General features: G+C 35.4%; 1 protein-coding gene across 6 annotated transcripts in view; it reads left to right on the top strand.

Moving 5' to 3' along the window:
• The window catches only part of ROCK2 (Rho associated coiled-coil containing protein kinase 2), a 103,195-nt gene that overhangs the window by 80,830 nt on the left and 4,232 nt on the right, over positions 1–18,133 (top strand). For 2 of the 6 annotated variants that reach the window (XM_087917226.1, XM_026695298.2), the window contains 15 exons: positions 398–582; positions 2,664–2,733; positions 3,697–3,800; positions 3,920–4,106; positions 4,838–4,931; positions 5,014–5,108; positions 5,236–5,415; positions 5,870–6,035; positions 6,321–6,497; positions 10,914–10,984; positions 11,813–11,901; positions 12,438–12,516; positions 13,177–13,438; positions 14,109–14,337; positions 17,824–17,958. In XM_087917226.1, coding sequence (XP_087773352.1) covers positions 398–582; positions 2,664–2,733; positions 3,697–3,800; positions 3,920–4,106; positions 4,838–4,931; positions 5,014–5,108; positions 5,236–5,415; positions 5,870–6,035; positions 6,321–6,497; positions 10,914–10,984; positions 11,813–11,901; positions 12,438–12,516; positions 13,177–13,438; positions 14,109–14,337; positions 17,824–17,958 — 2,123 coding nt within the window. The remainder of the gene's footprint in view (positions 1–397; positions 583–2,663; positions 2,734–3,696; positions 3,801–3,919; positions 4,107–4,837; positions 4,932–5,013; positions 5,109–5,235; positions 5,416–5,869; positions 6,036–6,320; positions 6,498–10,913; positions 10,985–11,812; positions 11,902–12,437; positions 12,517–13,176; positions 13,439–14,108; positions 14,338–17,823; positions 17,959–18,133) is intronic. The other 4 variants (XM_087917243.1, XM_087917239.1, XM_087917233.1 and 1 more) reach the window with 3 other exon arrangements.

The following is an 18,133-nucleotide window of genomic DNA, read 5'->3' as shown; positions in this document are numbered from 1 at the left end:
GCTGTAAGACTAGTTCTGAAAGGACACATATATAGGACTCTTGAGGTTTGACTAGAGAATGGGACTGGCTTTCAATTAGGAATGGACTATAAATTTTGTAATACAATCTTTCATTATCTGTAAAGCTTTTCTTTACAGTTTCTGTTTCGAGGCAATTTATCCTACTCTGCAGCTGGAACAAAAATCAATAAAGTAGGAAAAAAATTCTTGACTGAAACTACTCTTTATATAGGACCATTAAGTTATAGTTCAAAGCAGCTGGTATGCGAAGGAAAGGATTGTCCAATTATTTAAAAAATTGACATCGTGTAATTAAATTACACAAGCATGAAATACGTTGTTTTCCTTGCATGTGGTCGTAAAAGTCTGTCTTACAAAGTATCAATCTGTTTTGCAGGTGGAAAACCTGACACTAAAAATTGAACAAGAAACGCAAAAGCGCTGCCTCATCCAAAATGATTTCAAAATGCAAACCCAGCAGTTGAATGCACTGAAGATGTCAGAGAAGCAGCTAAAACAAGAGAATAACCATCTTATTGAAATTAAACTAAGCCTAGAAAAGCAAAACAATGAGCTACGCAAGTAAGTCCCTTCAGCAATAAATGTTCTATTCCATTACAGTGAATTGAGACTCAGAACTGAGCTGTGGAAGGCTAAATTGTGGTCTATCGAAACATAGGATTTCAATCCATTCTTCAGCAGTGTTGATACTATTATTACTGATCCTTAAATTCATATGCCATCCATCTCCCCTATCAGGCAAATGGGTGGCTTGCAGATCATAAAAACATACATATAAAAGCAATTAAAATGTTAAAACTATGTAAATTTAAAGTGATTCAGAAAGTAGGCCCAAGAGATGGCCGGCACGGGGATGAGGTCTTCTTACCCCATCACCAAACCGGTAGTGGAACAGGTAGGATCCGACTGCTGGGCCCCCTCAGGGCCCAAAGCCAATTGGCAAAGCCAAGTTTTAACACCTTTTGGGAAGACCCAAAGGGTGAGAGCAGTTGTTACCTCTGAGGATAGGGTGTTTCACAGGGTCATAGGGATATTCTAAGGATATACTGGGGGAGTTCTTGACTTTTAGTTTAGTTCACATCCATAAGTAAAAAACAACTGAATGTCAATAATGCATTTTTTCCCCTGATACTTTGCTTTTGCTCCCTAGTTTGCATGTACCTGTATCATAAATGGCTATGGAAAAATTACACTTTAAAACCTCATCAACAGAGGCAGTTCTGTGGCTGCGCATCTGCTTAGGGAATAAAGAGGATCTGGGTTTGTTCCCCATCAGCCTTGTAGGCCAGATAAAGTCAGAGGTGGATCATTAGGACGGCAAAGGACATTTCTGGACAAAATCCATCCCTTGAGGTCATTTGTTTCCCCCCTGTAGGAACAGGTTGAAGGTGTGTCTCCTTGTCTGTCTGTGCTTGGGGAGCATCCATCCAAGTATAACAAAGCAGGAGAACGGTGTCCTTTTTTTTAACCCCACATCATAAAGAGCACTTTTCTTCATGCTGCAACAGACAGAAAATCACTTAACTTTGATCCTGTCCAGGAAAAACTAAAGAGTTACTGTGCTTGGTTGTCAGATAGGATTTGTTAGGGGGTTTGCCTTTTTTTCTTTCAGCCCAATAAGGATTAGGTAGGAGGTGAAGTGGAGACTCAAGATCTATTCAGCCAAAAGAGAAAGAGAGTACATGAAAAGAACAAGGAACAGTCTGGGGCCAAATATTAATAATCCTCGACTTATGATTGGCCACTTAGCAACCTGTTCAAACTTTGAAGTTATGACAGATCTCCCCAGTGCTAGTTATGATTTGGTTTCAACCATTCTCCCCCGCCCACCCCTTCAGTCACATGGTTGCATTTTTGGTGCTTGGCAAGAGGCCTATGTTAGACTGTTTACAGTTCCCATGATTGCAATTTATGATGTTCTTTGCCAGAAAAACACCCACTGGCTAAAATGGGTTTCCTCAACAGTCACAGTATTCACTTAGCAACCATGGCATTTGCTTAATGACTGCCACTATAGAGGTCATAAAATTGGGTGAAGTCATGCCAGAATGATTTACGGTCACAATTCCAGACTCAGTTCTGGTTATAAAGCAAGGACTACCTTTAGTCAGTCCTGGGTAAAAAGGAAAACCTTCTTTCCAGAGCTTGCTTCTGTTTTCCCCCACCCCTCCTTGTGGATAATGATGAAGCAACAACATAATAGGCCCTGTCTGCCCTTCCTGCTAAAGGAAACAACATTCAGTTAGTCCAAATAAATCAGAAAGTCCAGAATGTGCAAAAATATGCAAAAGATTAAAGCAGGGGTTTTTTTGTACTCACTTTGTGTCTTAAAGAAGGAATTTGTGCATTTGGGTCAGACAATCCTGCAACCACAGATCTTGACCGATATCGTATAGCAAAGAATCTGAAAGAACATGACTAATACTCTCTTCCCCTCCACAAGCATCCAACAGTCTCATTGTCTTCCTTTGAATTCTAATTCCTCATTTAATGAAGTGTGACCTGGCAAAACTTTGAAAAAGATTAACTTTTTTTTACGCGGCCTTGGCAATCAAGAAGGAGGGAACTAATAGTCCATTCCAGCAACATTTGTCATAGAAGTAGTATTATTTTAAAATTGCATTTATCTAATTCTCTGTCAGAGAGCGTCAAGATGCAGACGGACAGATGAAAGAAATTCAAGACCAACTTGAAGCGGAACAATATTTTTCGGTATGTAGAATATTAACACACTCAGTATTGTGTTTTTAAGTGTTAAGCCTTATGTATCTTTTGGGTGTATCACACAGTTGTAAATATTCTGGGATTTGTTGACTTATTAGTCACTGTGCATTACATTTTTCTAAAATTTTGGCCTAGTAGCATATTACATACTGTTTTTCATAAGTGTATAAAGCACCATTATCAGCATGGACGTATTGTGGTGTCCCTCAAGTTACTTCCAAGATTCACTTCCTATTCAGTTTGTTTCTTTGGCAATAATAAAACATTGCCTTTTTATCAGGCTGATAAGAATCTCTCCACATATTAGTTAGGTCCAACCCTGAATATCTTTTAAAAATCAAAGTTAGCTCAGTGGTACGACTTGTTATAATATATTTGATGACATGAAAGTTGTAACAATCCTATTATTATCATCTCAGCCCAAATCAGTACACTGAAGGATAAAGGTCTCTTCAGTTGAAGGGCTTTTCCCACTCCTAGTCTGGATCATTAATCATTATATCATACTCGTTGACACTTTCCTAATATATTTTATTTTAAATATATGTATAGTCATGCTGGCCACAGTTGATTACTGATCAACTGTCTATGGACAACATTGACTCCCTTGGCTAAGAAATGGAGATGAGCACCGCCCCCTAGAGTTGGAAATGTGCATAAGGGAAACCTTTATAATAACAAATATTAATATATGGATTAATTACTTAATTTAAAATAGAGTATTTGATAGCTTTGACTATTTATAATGTTGACAACTGGTAATTAATCTGGTCATTGTGGGTAATATTGACAAAATCTTGTTTTACATATATTTTAGCCTGGCAAAAAAGTTATGAAGATTCCTTACCTTAAATTAAAATGGGCAGTTTTAGTAACACAACTCTTTTCCATTTATCTGGTTGCACCAAAACTATAACATGTATATTGCTGTTCTCTTGTAAAACATTTCAGACACTGTATAAAACACAAGTTCGGGAACTTAAAGAAGAATGTGAAGAAAAGGCCAAACTTTGTAAAGAAATACAGCAAAAGATACAAGAGTTACAAGAAGAGAGGTGAGACAATGATAGGTTGAATAATAATAGTCACCAGTAACAAAACTCCGAAGTAGCATCTTCGCCCATAACACTAATTTATTACGATACTAATTTTAATGTATACTCATTTATTACAGAGATTCATTGGCAGCGCAACTGGAGATCACATTAACAAAGGCTGACTCTGAACAGTTGGCTCGCTCTATTGCTGAGGAACAGTATTCTGATCTGGAAAAAGAGAAGATCATGAAAGAACTGGAGATCAAAGAAATGATGGCAAGGCACAAACAGGAGCTTGGTGAAAAAGATGCCACGATAGCATCAGTAAGTGACTCACTCGACACAGCAAAGTGATTCGAGAAGACTCGAATCGTAGGCTTGTCAGTCAATAAAACATGAAACATTCCTGTTTTTTAAAAAAACAATTGCATGAGAAATTGCAACTGACAACAGTACTGAAAACCTCCAGGGAGCAAACTTATTTAGTGACTGTCCCATAAATATACCAAGTATAATGGTATGCTGCAGTCACTGATGCTTTGGCTCTGAATTTGGCTAGACGTATTATGGCATCAGAAATGTTCCATGCCATAAATTTAATTTCTTTGTCCAAGAGTTTACAGTAGGACCTTTTATAGATTTCAGTACTTGTGTTACATGATCATCAGAACGTATAATAATGTTCTGAGAGCACAGTATATTTTTAATTAGCTTAGAGGGATTCTAGTTTAAACTTTTTTTTTTTCTAGCATAGATGTGCTGATGGTTTCTGATGCAAGTGACTTTCCTTTCTAAATTCAAGCTGTGCTAAGTTTTTTTAGCCCTATTACTTAGTTTTAACTTTAAACTCTACTACTGTTTGGAACATTTCCCTTACAATCCTGTTTTTAAGCTTCTGTTTTTGTCTGTTTCCCACACTGCTGCCATGAACTCCTTTGCTGGGAGCTTCTGCCTCCTCCCCCATCCTCACTTGGAATCTCAACTCCTATTTAAATGCTTGGTTGGCTTATTTCTATTCTATGAGACTTACGCTTCTTATAATTTCTGTATCTTAGTTGGAAGAAGCAAATAGAACTTTGACTAGTGATGTGGCAAACCTTGCAAATGAAAAGGAAGAGCTGAATAACAAACTGAAGGAAATTCAAGAAAGTGAGTATTTAAACTTAAAAATAAAAGCAATTGATTTCATGTTAGCCTCACAAGTGCTACCTATTTTGTTATCTGTTGACAGGGCTTGCCCATCTGAATGAAGAAGAAAATGATCTTGGATTGCTAAGGACTCAGTTTGAAAAACAGCTGGCTTATGAGAGAACAATGAAAACACAGGTAACATATAAATGAGAAAGTGACCACAGTTATCACTGCGATATTGTACATAAGGAAGGAGAGAAGGGAATGTATTTAATTCTAATCACATAAAAAAGCTGCCCATTTATTCTTCTCTTACGCTCAGGCTGTGAATAAGTTAGCAGAAGTTATGAATCGAAAAAATCCCATCCAACGAGGAGCTGACACAGATGTCCGAAGAAAAGAAAAGGAGAACAGGAAACTGCATATGGAGTTGAAAACCGAACGGGAAAAATTAACTCAGATGATGATTAAATATCAGAAAGAAATCAATGAAATGCAAGCTGTAAGTATCTTATATGATAGTAAAAAATTCTCACATAGTTGTTGAAAAATCTAAACTATGAAACTTTCAGGTATTAACCAATGTATCTGACTTAGTTATTCTTTAGCTTAATTTTTCTTGAAAAGTACTCTTGAAAATCATTAGAGAACGTCTCGCAATCTAATATCCTTCCAGTGGCAAGTGATACTGGTGGTTACAAGGCAGGGGTTGATGACAATTTAAAACACCTGAGGAGGCTTTATCTCACCTTTTTCTAGTCTCCCATTTTCACTATATCACCCAGCTATACTGAAATAGGGGCTATTTAATTGTCTTTATTTTCTTCAGTTCCCATGACAGTTCACTTTTAGTGGTTTGAGTTAAGAGATTGCTGTCAGAACCATCTCTGTAAGCAAGACTTTTATCATGCATTAAAAATTAATTCTGATTGTGCTTCATGAATCTCCTTTTACAGCAAATAGCAGAAGAGAGCCAGATACGAATCGAACTACAAATGGCTCTGGACAGCAAAGATAGCGACATAGAACAGCTTCGGTGTCAACTCCAAACAATACATATTGGCTTAGACAACAGCAGTATATGTGGCCCTGGTGAAACAGAAACGGATGATAGTTTCCCTGGTAAGATTTGTCCTTCTCTTTTTTGGAAGAAAAGGAGACATATTACAATTAATGACTCTATTTGGGGAAGTTACAATTGGGAATGTCTTCATCCTTCTGTCGTTAAATTTTAACCCTTTTTCCTCAGGCTACCTTTGAATAAGTAGGTTATAGTTCTTATACAAATCCAGATCTGTTGCATTATTCGGTTTCAAAATAAGCAGTTGTGAGGTTTTTCTTTAAATCTATTTTTCATTAATCCTTTTTGCATTTCCCCCCCCCCTCCTCTTTCTGTTGGGTGCTCAGTTCGTATCACTCAGTCCCACACTTCAGAATCTCTGTCTCTTACCTATCAACGCTCTTCCACCTCTGTCAGTATTGCTACTAAACCTTCCAGCTCTTGTGTGTTTCTCAATTCTGATTCTGACTCTGAGGAAGAACCAGTGTCTTCTGCACAACCCCCTTCAGAACCTGACGATCCAGGTGACCTTCCAGAAAATGTGTAGTGACGAAACGTGGTTGCCTATTTTCCTTTACTAACACTGAGGACAGTAGATACCAAGGAGGATTGTACTGCATGAGAAAGGAGCAGCAACTAATTTTAATCTTAGATTTTGTGGAAGTTGCATTCATGTAGGTGCATGAGATATGCATGTCTTCCCTTTATCTGCAGATCCTCTATGCATATGATTTACTGAAAAAAGTTAGGACTACAAGCTTTTTAATAATTTACTTTATATTGCTATTTAATTAATATAAAAAACAAAAAAAGAAAGCATTAAAACAATAGTGGCATTGATACATACATTGTCAAAAAAGGGGAAAAAACTGAAAAGTGCCGTGATGAAAAGTGAAAAATACAACAAAAACATAATATACATTATAACAGTAAACAATTATAATTCTATACTTGTCTAATACAAGTGTTATTCAAACACATACATATTTCTAATAATTTTTTAACCAACTATATTTTGTATAAATGAGGCCCTTATTGCAAGCTTTAATTATTCCACTGAAACGTTAGGATCTGACCATTTGGAAAGGGGAAATTTCAATTAGAAGTGCAGATTAAATTAGTCCATCTAATTTTAGCTTTGTATTTTTCAAGCTGTCACACTTCCTATAATATTTCACTCTCTCCAACAGCCCAAAGTCTAAGTTGAAACTTTATTATGAAAATCTTTTCAATACTGTCATTTAAAAGCCAAATAATGAGTAAATTTAGACTTAGATTGTGGTGATGGAAATTTTTTCAGATTATGTACTGTGGCAAGGGTGTTCAGATTTTGAACAACAAAAAATCCCTCCCAAACTAGAATCATGTATCTCCCCCCAGAAATTGCTCTGTATCTTTAAGAAACAGAAGGACATGGTAAGAGGATATTCTCCAGGCCAAGATTATTTTTGTGACAAAAATGTGAAAAATAAATAAATTGCATCTAAGTACATATTTATCCAAATCATCTTCATTTATGCTTTTGTTCCCCAACCCCTCACCTTCCCTCCCCCCCAATTTTGTTAAATGTCAAAAAAGTATAAAATGCAAAAGATTAAAGAAAAAATAATTAGAAAGAGAGAGTGGGTAGGAAAAAAAGCAAAATTGGAGAGTACAAAGAACAAAAAGCCATAAAAAAGTAATTTCTACCTTTCATCAATACAGATAAAAATCTAAATAATAATAATAATTATTATTATTAATTAATTTTTTTAAATCAACAATTCTTTGAACTAGAATAAACCATAACAGACAAGTCTAATCACCAAAATCCAAGGTTAAAATTTCATTTCTTTCAGTTTCAAAAAAAAACTTCCAAGAGTGGCTCCCAAGTAGAAAGGGAGTTACCGTATATACTCGAGTATAAGCCGAGTTTTTCAGCACATTTTTGTGCTGAAAAAAAACCCTCGGCTTATACTCGAGTGAGATTCCCTCTGAAAAAAAAAATGGTGTGGAGCTCCGGAGCTGGGCAGCCGCTTCCCTGCTTCCGTGTTTCCTTTGCAACTTGTAAGCATGGGGGTAACCGGAAGCAGAAAAGTTCTGGCATGAGGATGTATTGTTTTTCTCCCTATGTCTTCCCTTTGTTAAAATCCCCCCCACACACACACACACTTATTTTCAGGCGGATAGATTTCGTGTCTGAGCATTCTCACATGATAGTGGGATTCCCCCCCCCCTAAAAACAGTTAAATAAAGAAAAAACAATACATCCTCATGCCAGAACTTTTCTGCTTCAGAGGGAATCTCACTTGAGTATAAGCCGAGGGGGTTTTTTTCAGCACAAAAAATGTGCTGAAAAACTGAAACTTATACTCGAGTCAATAAGTTTTCCCAGTTTTTTGAGGCAAAATTAGGTGCCTCGGCTTATATTCGGGTCGACTTATACTCGAGTATATACGGTAAGTAAAATATTTTCTTTAATCAAAGCAGTCAGTTTCACGATCTTCAACAACCCCATTAATTTCACCATTCATTCTACCATTCTGGGCATATTTGAGTCCTTCTATCTTTGCATATAGTGAAGCCTTCCTGTTCTCATACATGAGTTCCATGGTTTTGTTTAAAAAAAAAAATCTGTTTGTCCATCAAGCTTAAAAGAAAAACCCCTGGTTTCAATTGTACGTTTAAGAATTCTCTGAATTAAAGTAAATACCATACACACACACACACACACACACACACACATATATATACTCAAGTTTTCACGGGTACGTACATGTATGGCATTCAGCTTTGTTCAGGAATTTTCCCACGTCATTGTAGTTGTGCTTTTAAAGTTGTAGCAACGTTTCGGCAGAATCTCATCTGCCATCATCAGGCTTCATCTGTGAGTCAGACTTTTACAGTGGTTTCAGATTTAAATTTGGGGCAGCCTATTGCAGTGCCAGAATGGTTTTTTCTTCATCCTGATTGGTTGGAAGTCTTGGTCTGTGTTTATTGGTCTTGGAGTTTGCTGTGTTCTGCTTGATTGGTGTTTCTAATACCTTCTGTCTGTTTTGTGGCTCTTTTTTTATCTTGATTGGCTGGCAACATTGTGTTCCTTTATTGGAAGCCTTTAGTGCAGCTTGGCTCCGGGTAAATGGACAGCTATCATTTATTAGGAAGCTAGGTTTCATCTGGGTGCCTGGTTGGGTGTGTTTGAGCTGGAGGTATCAGGGGGGATCTGTTTGTGCCCAGGTGCTTGTGTGGATAGTGCTGTGGAGATATAGAAAAGACCAGCTACAGAATTATCAGAGAAGCCATAGAGATTGAAAAAAGACCTGAAAGCATGAAGAGAAGAGATGATTCTACCAGACTGTCAATTATGTGGAAGCCTGCACTCACAAACAAACCAATCTCCACACCACAAGCCAGGCAAACACTTGGGCACAAACAGATCCCCCCTGATACCTCCAGCTCAAACACACCCCAACCAGGCACCCAGATGAAACCTAGCTTCCTAATAAATGATAGCCGTCCATTTACTCGGAGCCAAGCTGCACTAAAGGCCTCCAATAAAGGAACACAATGTTGCCAGCCAATCAAGACGAAAAAAGCCACAAAACAGACAGAAGATACCAGAAACACCAATCAAGCAGAACACAGCAAACTCCAAGACCAATAAACACAGACCAAGACTCCCAACCAATCAGGATGAAGAAAAAACCATTCTGGCACGGTAGTAGGCTAGCCCCAAATTTAAAACAGAAACAGCTGTGAAAGTCTGACTCACAGACGAACCCAATACAGAAACCTGATGATGGCAGATGAGATTCTACCGAAACGTTGCTACAACTTTAAAAGCACAACTATAATGACGTGGGAAAATACCTGAACAAAGCTGAATATATATATCAGATATTTACTTTAATTCAGTAAATATCTGAATTAATGTTTTCTTAGTTTTTTTTACATATTAACCAAAGTTGATAAAAAGTACCTTCACATTGATTATATTTCCAACATCTGTTTGACACTTCCTTATACATCTTTTATGGTACACCATCTTATAAAAATTCTCTTTCAAGTTATAATTCTATGCAAATTTCAGTCCTTTACTCCACATATTCTCTAGCTGATCAAGTGTTAAATTATTACCAAAGTTTCTTGCCCATTTGATCATAAGTTTTTAATATATTCATCCTCTATATTCATTTGCAAGATTAATTTATGCATCTTAGCAATCACATGTCAATAGTACATAATTGTGCAAAACATGTCTAATTTAAAACCAGCTTTTTTATTGATAAAAATCAAAATTCCTATTACTTAGTTTAAATAGTAATATCTCTCCAGATGCTGCACTTTGAGAAAGATCTATAAAAGCAACAATTTCCTAAAGAAGACACACATGCTTATTTGATTTTAATGTGCTTCATCCTAAATAATAATATTAAACAAAAATTGGTGTAACTGGTTTTGAAAGAAAGCACACAACATTCTGTATGTTAAATATAATGCTTCTCACAATCCTGAAACCTAATTTCACAGTTCCAAAGAGGAAAGTGTTTTAATTTTCTGTATTGAACTAATAATCAGGTGGCCCTATTTGAACTCCCAAGCTGAGGTCACAGCCAGATGATGCACTGAGAACTCTTGCAGGATATCCTCCAATATAAAATCTCTGCTGTATTTAATTTTTTTGTAAAAATGAGTGGAAGGCAGCAATAATAATGCTTTGTGTATTTCTGTTCTGGGACGTAATATCTTTACTAATAAGAATGTGACATAGGTACATGATGTGGCATAACTGTAAAAGAACGTCGCTTGTTTTGCTTGTAAATTTCAGCTGTTTTATTGCTTGTAAGTTTATAGGTTAATGCAATGTGTAGTAAATGCCATTTTTCTTAATGAGACATTACATTAAAACAATGGTATATCTGTATAATACTGTTTTAAAATATTAATTTAATCCTTTTCAGAGTCACGACTTGAAGGATGGCTATCATTGCCTGCTAGAAACAACACAAAGAAATTTGGTTGGGTAAAAAAGGTAAATAATACAATTTTTAGGATATTACTTTGACATGATATGTGCCACTAGGTGGTACTCAAAAATGAATCAAACCATTTGTTTCTGCAATTGTGCTGCTTTTAAGAAATTATGGGCCTGGCTATGTATTACAGTCAAAAGACCAATTCACTAATAGCATAAGAAGCTATTAGTGAAGAAGCTATTATTTCATAGTTGTTGTGCTATGAGATAAGCATACACAAGTCACAGAGAGTTGGTTTTTATTTTTGTTTGTTGCGTTTTTTTTACTTGGGTAAATTTTCAATGGGGAATACTAGGTGTAGGATCTTAGAAAATTTTTCAAAAGTTGTGCAGCAGAAAAGAGTACACAACAGCCCTCCATCCAGATGTTTAGTTTTAGGTTGTCCTAACTTAGAGATCAGTGGTAAGGTAATATGTCGATCATTGCCCAAAACTTATGCAAATATCAAGTTAACCTATCCTCTCATTTTTTAATTTCATTTTTACATTGTACATTGTTGTATTTTTTTTTTTTGTACTGGTTTTGTTTCATGCTATATTTTTTCTATGGAAGCTGCTGATAGTTGTTTTTATTGCAATGGCATAGAAATATGATTAATACATAACTAAAAACTATGATTATTTTGTTTGACGTTTAAGATAAAATATGTTTTGTAGGAAGAGAGGCTATTCTCTTATATTTTGACTAGCCAGACTGGACGTTATGTTAAATTGCTTTATTAAAATAACCTTTTACATACTTTCATTCTGTCAAAAAGTTGTCATACAAAATTTGATTATATAAGTAAAATCAATTTGCAACTTATACTTTGTATTGTTTAACAGTATATAATAGTCAGCAGCAAGAAGATACTATTCTATCATAATGAACAAGATAAGGAACAGTCCAATCCATACATGGTACTGGACATAGAGTAAGTATTGTGATGTTTTTGTTTCATTCTGTACATAGTCAATATTTTTGTGATTCTGGAATCCTGTTAACAAAGTCCATCTTTCAATATGGTGAGTTAGTTAAAATAAACTAGATCCCTTTGATGAATTTGTAAACATTCTATAATGTACCAACCTGTGAAAAGCAGAGCAACTTTAGAAAATTTGATATTTATGTAATTAAAATACAGTGCTTTTAGGGTTTTATAATTTTAAATGGCCATAAATTTTAATGGTTATTCCATTAATCAAATTTAGATCATTAGTCCAAAATGGATGCATGGGGGAGAATCCATTCTACAGACTGATACATTGTAAGTGGATGGAACCTTGAAAAAGCTTTAAAAATCAAAGTTTGGATTAAGAGCACAGTTAAAATCTTATTTAAAGTCTAAGATGAGATCTATGAAGTAAATGGGAAAACTAGAAATGTTGCTACATTACAAGTTCATGTTTAAGTGATTTATGGTTAATTAATTTGCATTTTTGTTTCATATCTGCATTTCTGCTACTACAGCAAACTCTTCCATGTTCGACCTGTCACACAAACGGATGTGTACAGAGCAGATTCTAAAGATATTCCCAGGATTTTTCAGGTATCCTTATTTAAAAACATTTAACCAAATATAATGTAGACAAAGATGAGGTGCCATGTTTATTGGACAAACGTGAAAGAAACACACTGAGAGGCAATTGTTCTATAGGAGATTCCCCCCCCCCCCCCCAATATATAGAATATAGAAGCACAGAGCCGAAGACACAAGCCTGAAGATGATGAATGAGACTTCATCGAAACGTTGCCTAGATACTTCTAATCCTACACGGGAGAAAACCCGAATAACCAAAGATACACACACACACACACACACACACACACACACACACACATATATATACGTGGATCTTTGGTTATTTGGGTTTTCTCCCGAAAAAAGTGGGGGAAGACTTTTCTGTCTGAATTTTTCCAGATGTTTTTGTGAGGCATCATATCTTTTACTGAGAACCATATTTTTTCTTCAGCAGAAGTAAGTTATTTTATAGTCACTTTATAATAATTATATAATCCTATGCATGCTGTCAATTTAGGTGGAGAAAATCACTGTTTTCCCATGTTAAGAATAGAAAAAAATCTTGCTAAGAATTACTGTAGGGAGGAGGAATATTTAAGAAGCATTTGAAACCTTTCCATAATTAATCTTTTGCCATTAGAAAAATGTTTTCTCTATCAATATTACTGACTTTTTCCCCAATTCCAGATCCTCTACGATAATGAAGGAGAAAGTAAAAAAGAACAAGAGTTTCCTGCAGAGACATCAGGGGAAAAATCAAATTATATTTGCCACAAGGGACATGAGTTTATACCTACCCTGTATCATTTTCCAACCAACTGTGAAGCTTGCATGAAGCCTTTGTGGAACATGTTCAAACCTCCTCCTGCTCTTGAATGTCGCCGTTGTCATATCAAATGCCATAAAGATCACATGGATAAAAAAGAAGAAATAATAGCACCTTGCAAAGGTAAGCGCTTGAGGATTCCTTAGCGTTCTCTGAGCCTGGTTGTTTTCTTGCAGATGTTTCATTACCCAAACTAGGTAGCACCATCAATGATGATCAACTTTGAGCTACACATATTCTCCTTTAAAGGTAAGTTTAAAATAAATAAAATCCAAGTTGATTGCAAATTGATCCTTAGAAAACTTCATAGTCCATAGTTAAATTTTAAAAAAAAAGAATAACCAAAAATGGTCCAGAAGAATATGTAGGTTTTCAAATTCTGTAGCCATCTACCACAGAGATGCTTTAGAGCCAAGGATGTCCTTTAATTAGGCTGTATCATTCAGGCGAGAAATAAAGAGATTTTAAACAAAGTGCCCTCTCTCGTGGCATCAGAGAATGCAATAGAATTTAGATGGCTTATCTTGACTATACTTGGCTGAATTGTTTAAAGGCTAATGCTATGAAAAATCTTGCTAAAATTCTGCCTCAATTTCAGCTGGAAAGTTGCACATCAGCCCTTTCAACTTGACTAGTCTTGATTGGACAAAAATGCTGTTTAATGTGTAATTTAATGTGATTTTTAAAAAAATTAAATGCATTTATTTCTTAAAATAAGACATGGTTTCTCTTCAAATACAATTTTGTACTACTACGATTCAGTTCTGAACTACTTGTTTTTAATATATTTCAGTGAATTATGATATTTCAACTGCAAAGAATCTATTGCTGTTAGCTACTTCTACAGAGGAACAGCAAAAGTGGGTGAGCCGCCTAGGAAAAAAAATTCCCAAAAAGCCTCCAGCACCAGATCCTTTTGCACGATCTTCACCCAGAACTTCCATGAAGATCCAGCCCAGCCAGTCTCTCAGGCGGCCAAGCAAACAGCTTCCACCAAATAAAAAAGAAAGCTTTCCCCCAAGGTAAAAAGTTACACGTACAAAATTGTGATAACTTTTAAAAACACTGTCCTGGGCACTTGAGGGAGTCATGTTAAGTATTTCTTTTGTGAGATGTATCCACCTGTGAAAGTCTTCTACTACCCTTATTTCAGGATATGTACTTACTCTCTTATGGCTGAATCCTACAGATCTGTGGATTGGGATCTTAGGAACCATGGTTCCTTTGCTTCTCTTATCCAGTGTCTGAGGGAATGAAAAGTTATTGATTTATACAGTTCTCCTTTAGAGTAAAATTATTTGATTTAGAAAGTGAAACTTAAATCTTAGAAAATTATGTGGAGTATAATACATTCCAGGCCTGCATTTTTATTTTATATATTTAATTAGCATATGGCATATCATACATGAACTAGCCATTTATATTCACCTAGCATTTATACTAAAATAGGACCTAGGATTTTCTACATGACATCTTCTTTTACCTTTGTGACAGGAGTGGGAATTTTGTGACAGTCAAGAAGTCATACGTTAAAATGTATCCATAGCAATGGAATGCTAGGTTAACAATAACACTAGGAAGGTTGACACAAGCATCGATTTTATTAGCAAAAACTAGGTTGCTTATTTGGAGCCTGCGGTATATAGATAAATAGAGCTGCACAGTCCATGTGCAATATCTAAACTTCCTGGGAGTGCAAATATAACACCTGCCTGCAACAAGTAGAAACACCTGAGTCTTCTCTAAAATCATGCCGCAGGTGCCCTTCTGCCAAACTGGTTTACAGTTTTCTTTGACTTCCTTATTCCTGTTGGATGGGCCATCCCTTCCTCCTCAATTTTTCAATTCAGGGTAACCATATAGAATAAATCATCAACGAAATTTCACCCATCTTATAAAGGCATAAATAAGCACCTGTAGATTTGAACCCAATAGGAAATATTAGCCCATTTTCGCTTGTTAAACATATGATATGTTTTAGGTTCCACTACTTCACCACAGTTTTATTTTATTTTTTAGTACTGAGCCTGCTCTGCGAATAATTCTTCACTGAATTGTGTTTTTTCTATACTATATTCTTTTATTAATATATCAAGAGTAAGTAATAGGGAATTATGACTGAAGTTCAGATGCATGTTAAGTGAGAACTAACTGTAAGAATTTGGCTACAAAGCATAAATGACAATATTTTGAAATATACAATATTTGTATAATAATTAGCTCAATAATTTATATAAAATGCTAAGCAGTTTAAAATGTATACATTTGCATTACCCAACTGCTACTGATATTACCTATAATGGCCCATGCTTCATTAAGGAGCTGTAATCTAAAACCAAAATATTGTCATTTAACAACAAATTAGTTTTGAGTATGTTTAATGGCGTGAAAAGCATTTTGTGTGCATTTCATGCTTTGCCCTGTTTTTTTTCTAATTGTTGCATATAAATTATTGAAGAAGCACAAATAATTCCTTTTGATGTCAGGAAAAGTCTATTTTAAATCCCTTTGAAATTATGAAGTGGTTTTAAGTGTAACAATTCTTTTCTTAAATATGAACCTTTAGTTTTACTATTAATGCTAAGATCAGTATTCTCCAAGTAGTCAAAAGGTTTCAGGCAGGAAGTAGAGTTCGGTAAAATCAACCCAGGAACAGAAAGTTCCAGAGAAATCTGGAAAGTCCCATTTCTTCCTGGGTCATGTTGAACCTTCTCCTGGACCATGTCATTCTATATTCAGTGACTGAAACAATTATTTGACAGGAACTTAAATGGTTGCACCTAACATTCTGCCACAGAGGGCACACTGTCCACAGTTTATCCCACTATCCTTACAGGATAGATCTAACTTATCTCCTATCTTGTTCTCAAGGTAACTGGTAGACTTTTCCATTTGTAATAGCACCCCAGTGTGTGTGGAAGTGTGTGTATGCATAATTATGGAATACTCTGTGTGTAGCTTTACACAATTGATACATGGTATGCATAATGTAAATGATATCAACTGCAACTTAAATATTAAAGTTTTGGGGGGAATATATGTTTCTTACTAAGGAAATATGCTTTAAGTTTAGCTTGTTCCTTCATAGATTAATATAATAAACAGTAAAGTAACTGATTTTAAAAAAAGGTGGAAGAACGGTTGATTTTATACAGGTATAATGGAATGTTCTTTCATTTTGACTGCTAAATGCATTTTAGTTTATAGTTGCAGTAATGGAACTTACAAAGGCAGCTGATATATTTTGACAGCACCGCTCTATTGATTTAGCAACATTTTAAAGTATTCTGATTTATAAACAAATGGTATTGGTTAACTAATCAGCATCTGAAAAAACAAAAGTCACAGATATCCTTACAAAAGATAGAAAGGGCAGGATTTAGTTTTGAAGAGGGTGACATATCTGTTGGAGACTTCATTGATAGATTTACACAGTCAGATCATCACAAATGCCCTTGATCCTTGAATCAGTTCTTCTGATTTACCAAGGTGCACCTTGATTCCTCTTTGTTGAACTTTCCATTGAAATCTCATGAAAGGTTCTTCGGTCTTATTCAGCTTTAAAGGAGGCAGAATGGACATTCATTTTGTTCAGCTTCTCTCAAATGACCCATATGAATTGAGATGCCAACACATGATGCCACAGTGGAGACTAGGGACAGAGATGATTTATACCCAGCTGAGCTGTGCTGCAGAAAGAACCACTGTGAGGAATTCTGTATGAACAGAGTAGAATTTGAAGGACACACAGGAGTAACTGAATTTTAGATTCATTTACTTAGAGCTAAACAGTTTAGCACTGCATCTGAGACATGCAGATACGCAAGCCTAACACCACATTCACATAGTTGCTTTAATCACACAAAGTGTTTGTGTGATTCTACACAAACACTTTGTTTCTACATCTTGGGTTTTTTTTGTATGTTGACACATACAGTTGCAGCAAGTATACATTTGTAGAGTAAGGTAATTCAGTATGAAGTACTTAAACTTACTTACATACACTAATTTGTATATTGCAATAGAGATAATAGAACATGTTGTTAAATCGTATTTTTCTGTCAAACTTTTGTCTTTAAGTGGTAGTACCTGTCTAAAGTTTTATGGCTAGGAAGTTATATTCCAAGGAAACAGATGCTTTTTTCTCATTTCTTCCTCCTTGGAAAAATTCTGAAGCACTAGTAAAATGCTTTCAGAAATAAGATGAGGTGACTTTGTAAGATTTGTGAGTGCCAATTCTTCATCATTCCAGTTTGTAAGCACTGACAATAAATGAAAACCCTGGGTCATTTTTGCTGGGAAACATCCATGCATTCCATACATTATGAGACACACTTTGACATCCAGGAGTTAATTTTAAGAATGCACATAAGACTTGTGCATATGATTTATATTTTAACCAGTGTCAGAAATGGTAATACATGCACAAGAAAAGCAATGAATGTTTCAGTAGTTTTGATATTCAGAATTGTTCTTAACGTGGCTCATAATAAAACCTCATTTTCCAGATTGATTGATATGGCATGTAGAGACTGGGATTGGTCATTTGATGATATTGATTTTGATGTTGATTTTAATATTGATGATGCTGAGGACGATCTTGATGATAGCGATGATGATAACAATGTGTTTATTCTAAAGAGGTAAATAGATGAATACCTGTAGGATAATGCATTGGTTTTATTACAGCATGTGTTTTCAGTTTTTCCCAAGAGAGCTATATGTGCTGGCTTAAAATCTAATAATAATAATAATAACAGTAATTTGATCCATGCATGATTTTTATTGCCTTGAAACTATAATTTCAAAATCCCTTAT

The sequence above is a fragment of the Pseudonaja textilis genome, chromosome 1 (genome assembly GCF_049901715.1).
Source record: "Pseudonaja textilis isolate UNSWEBS1 chromosome 1, rPseTex1.2, whole genome shotgun sequence".
In the NCBI taxonomy this organism is placed as follows: Eukaryota; Metazoa; Chordata; class Lepidosauria; order Squamata; family Elapidae; genus Pseudonaja; species Pseudonaja textilis.
This window is presented reverse-complemented; position numbering and strand designations above follow the sequence as displayed.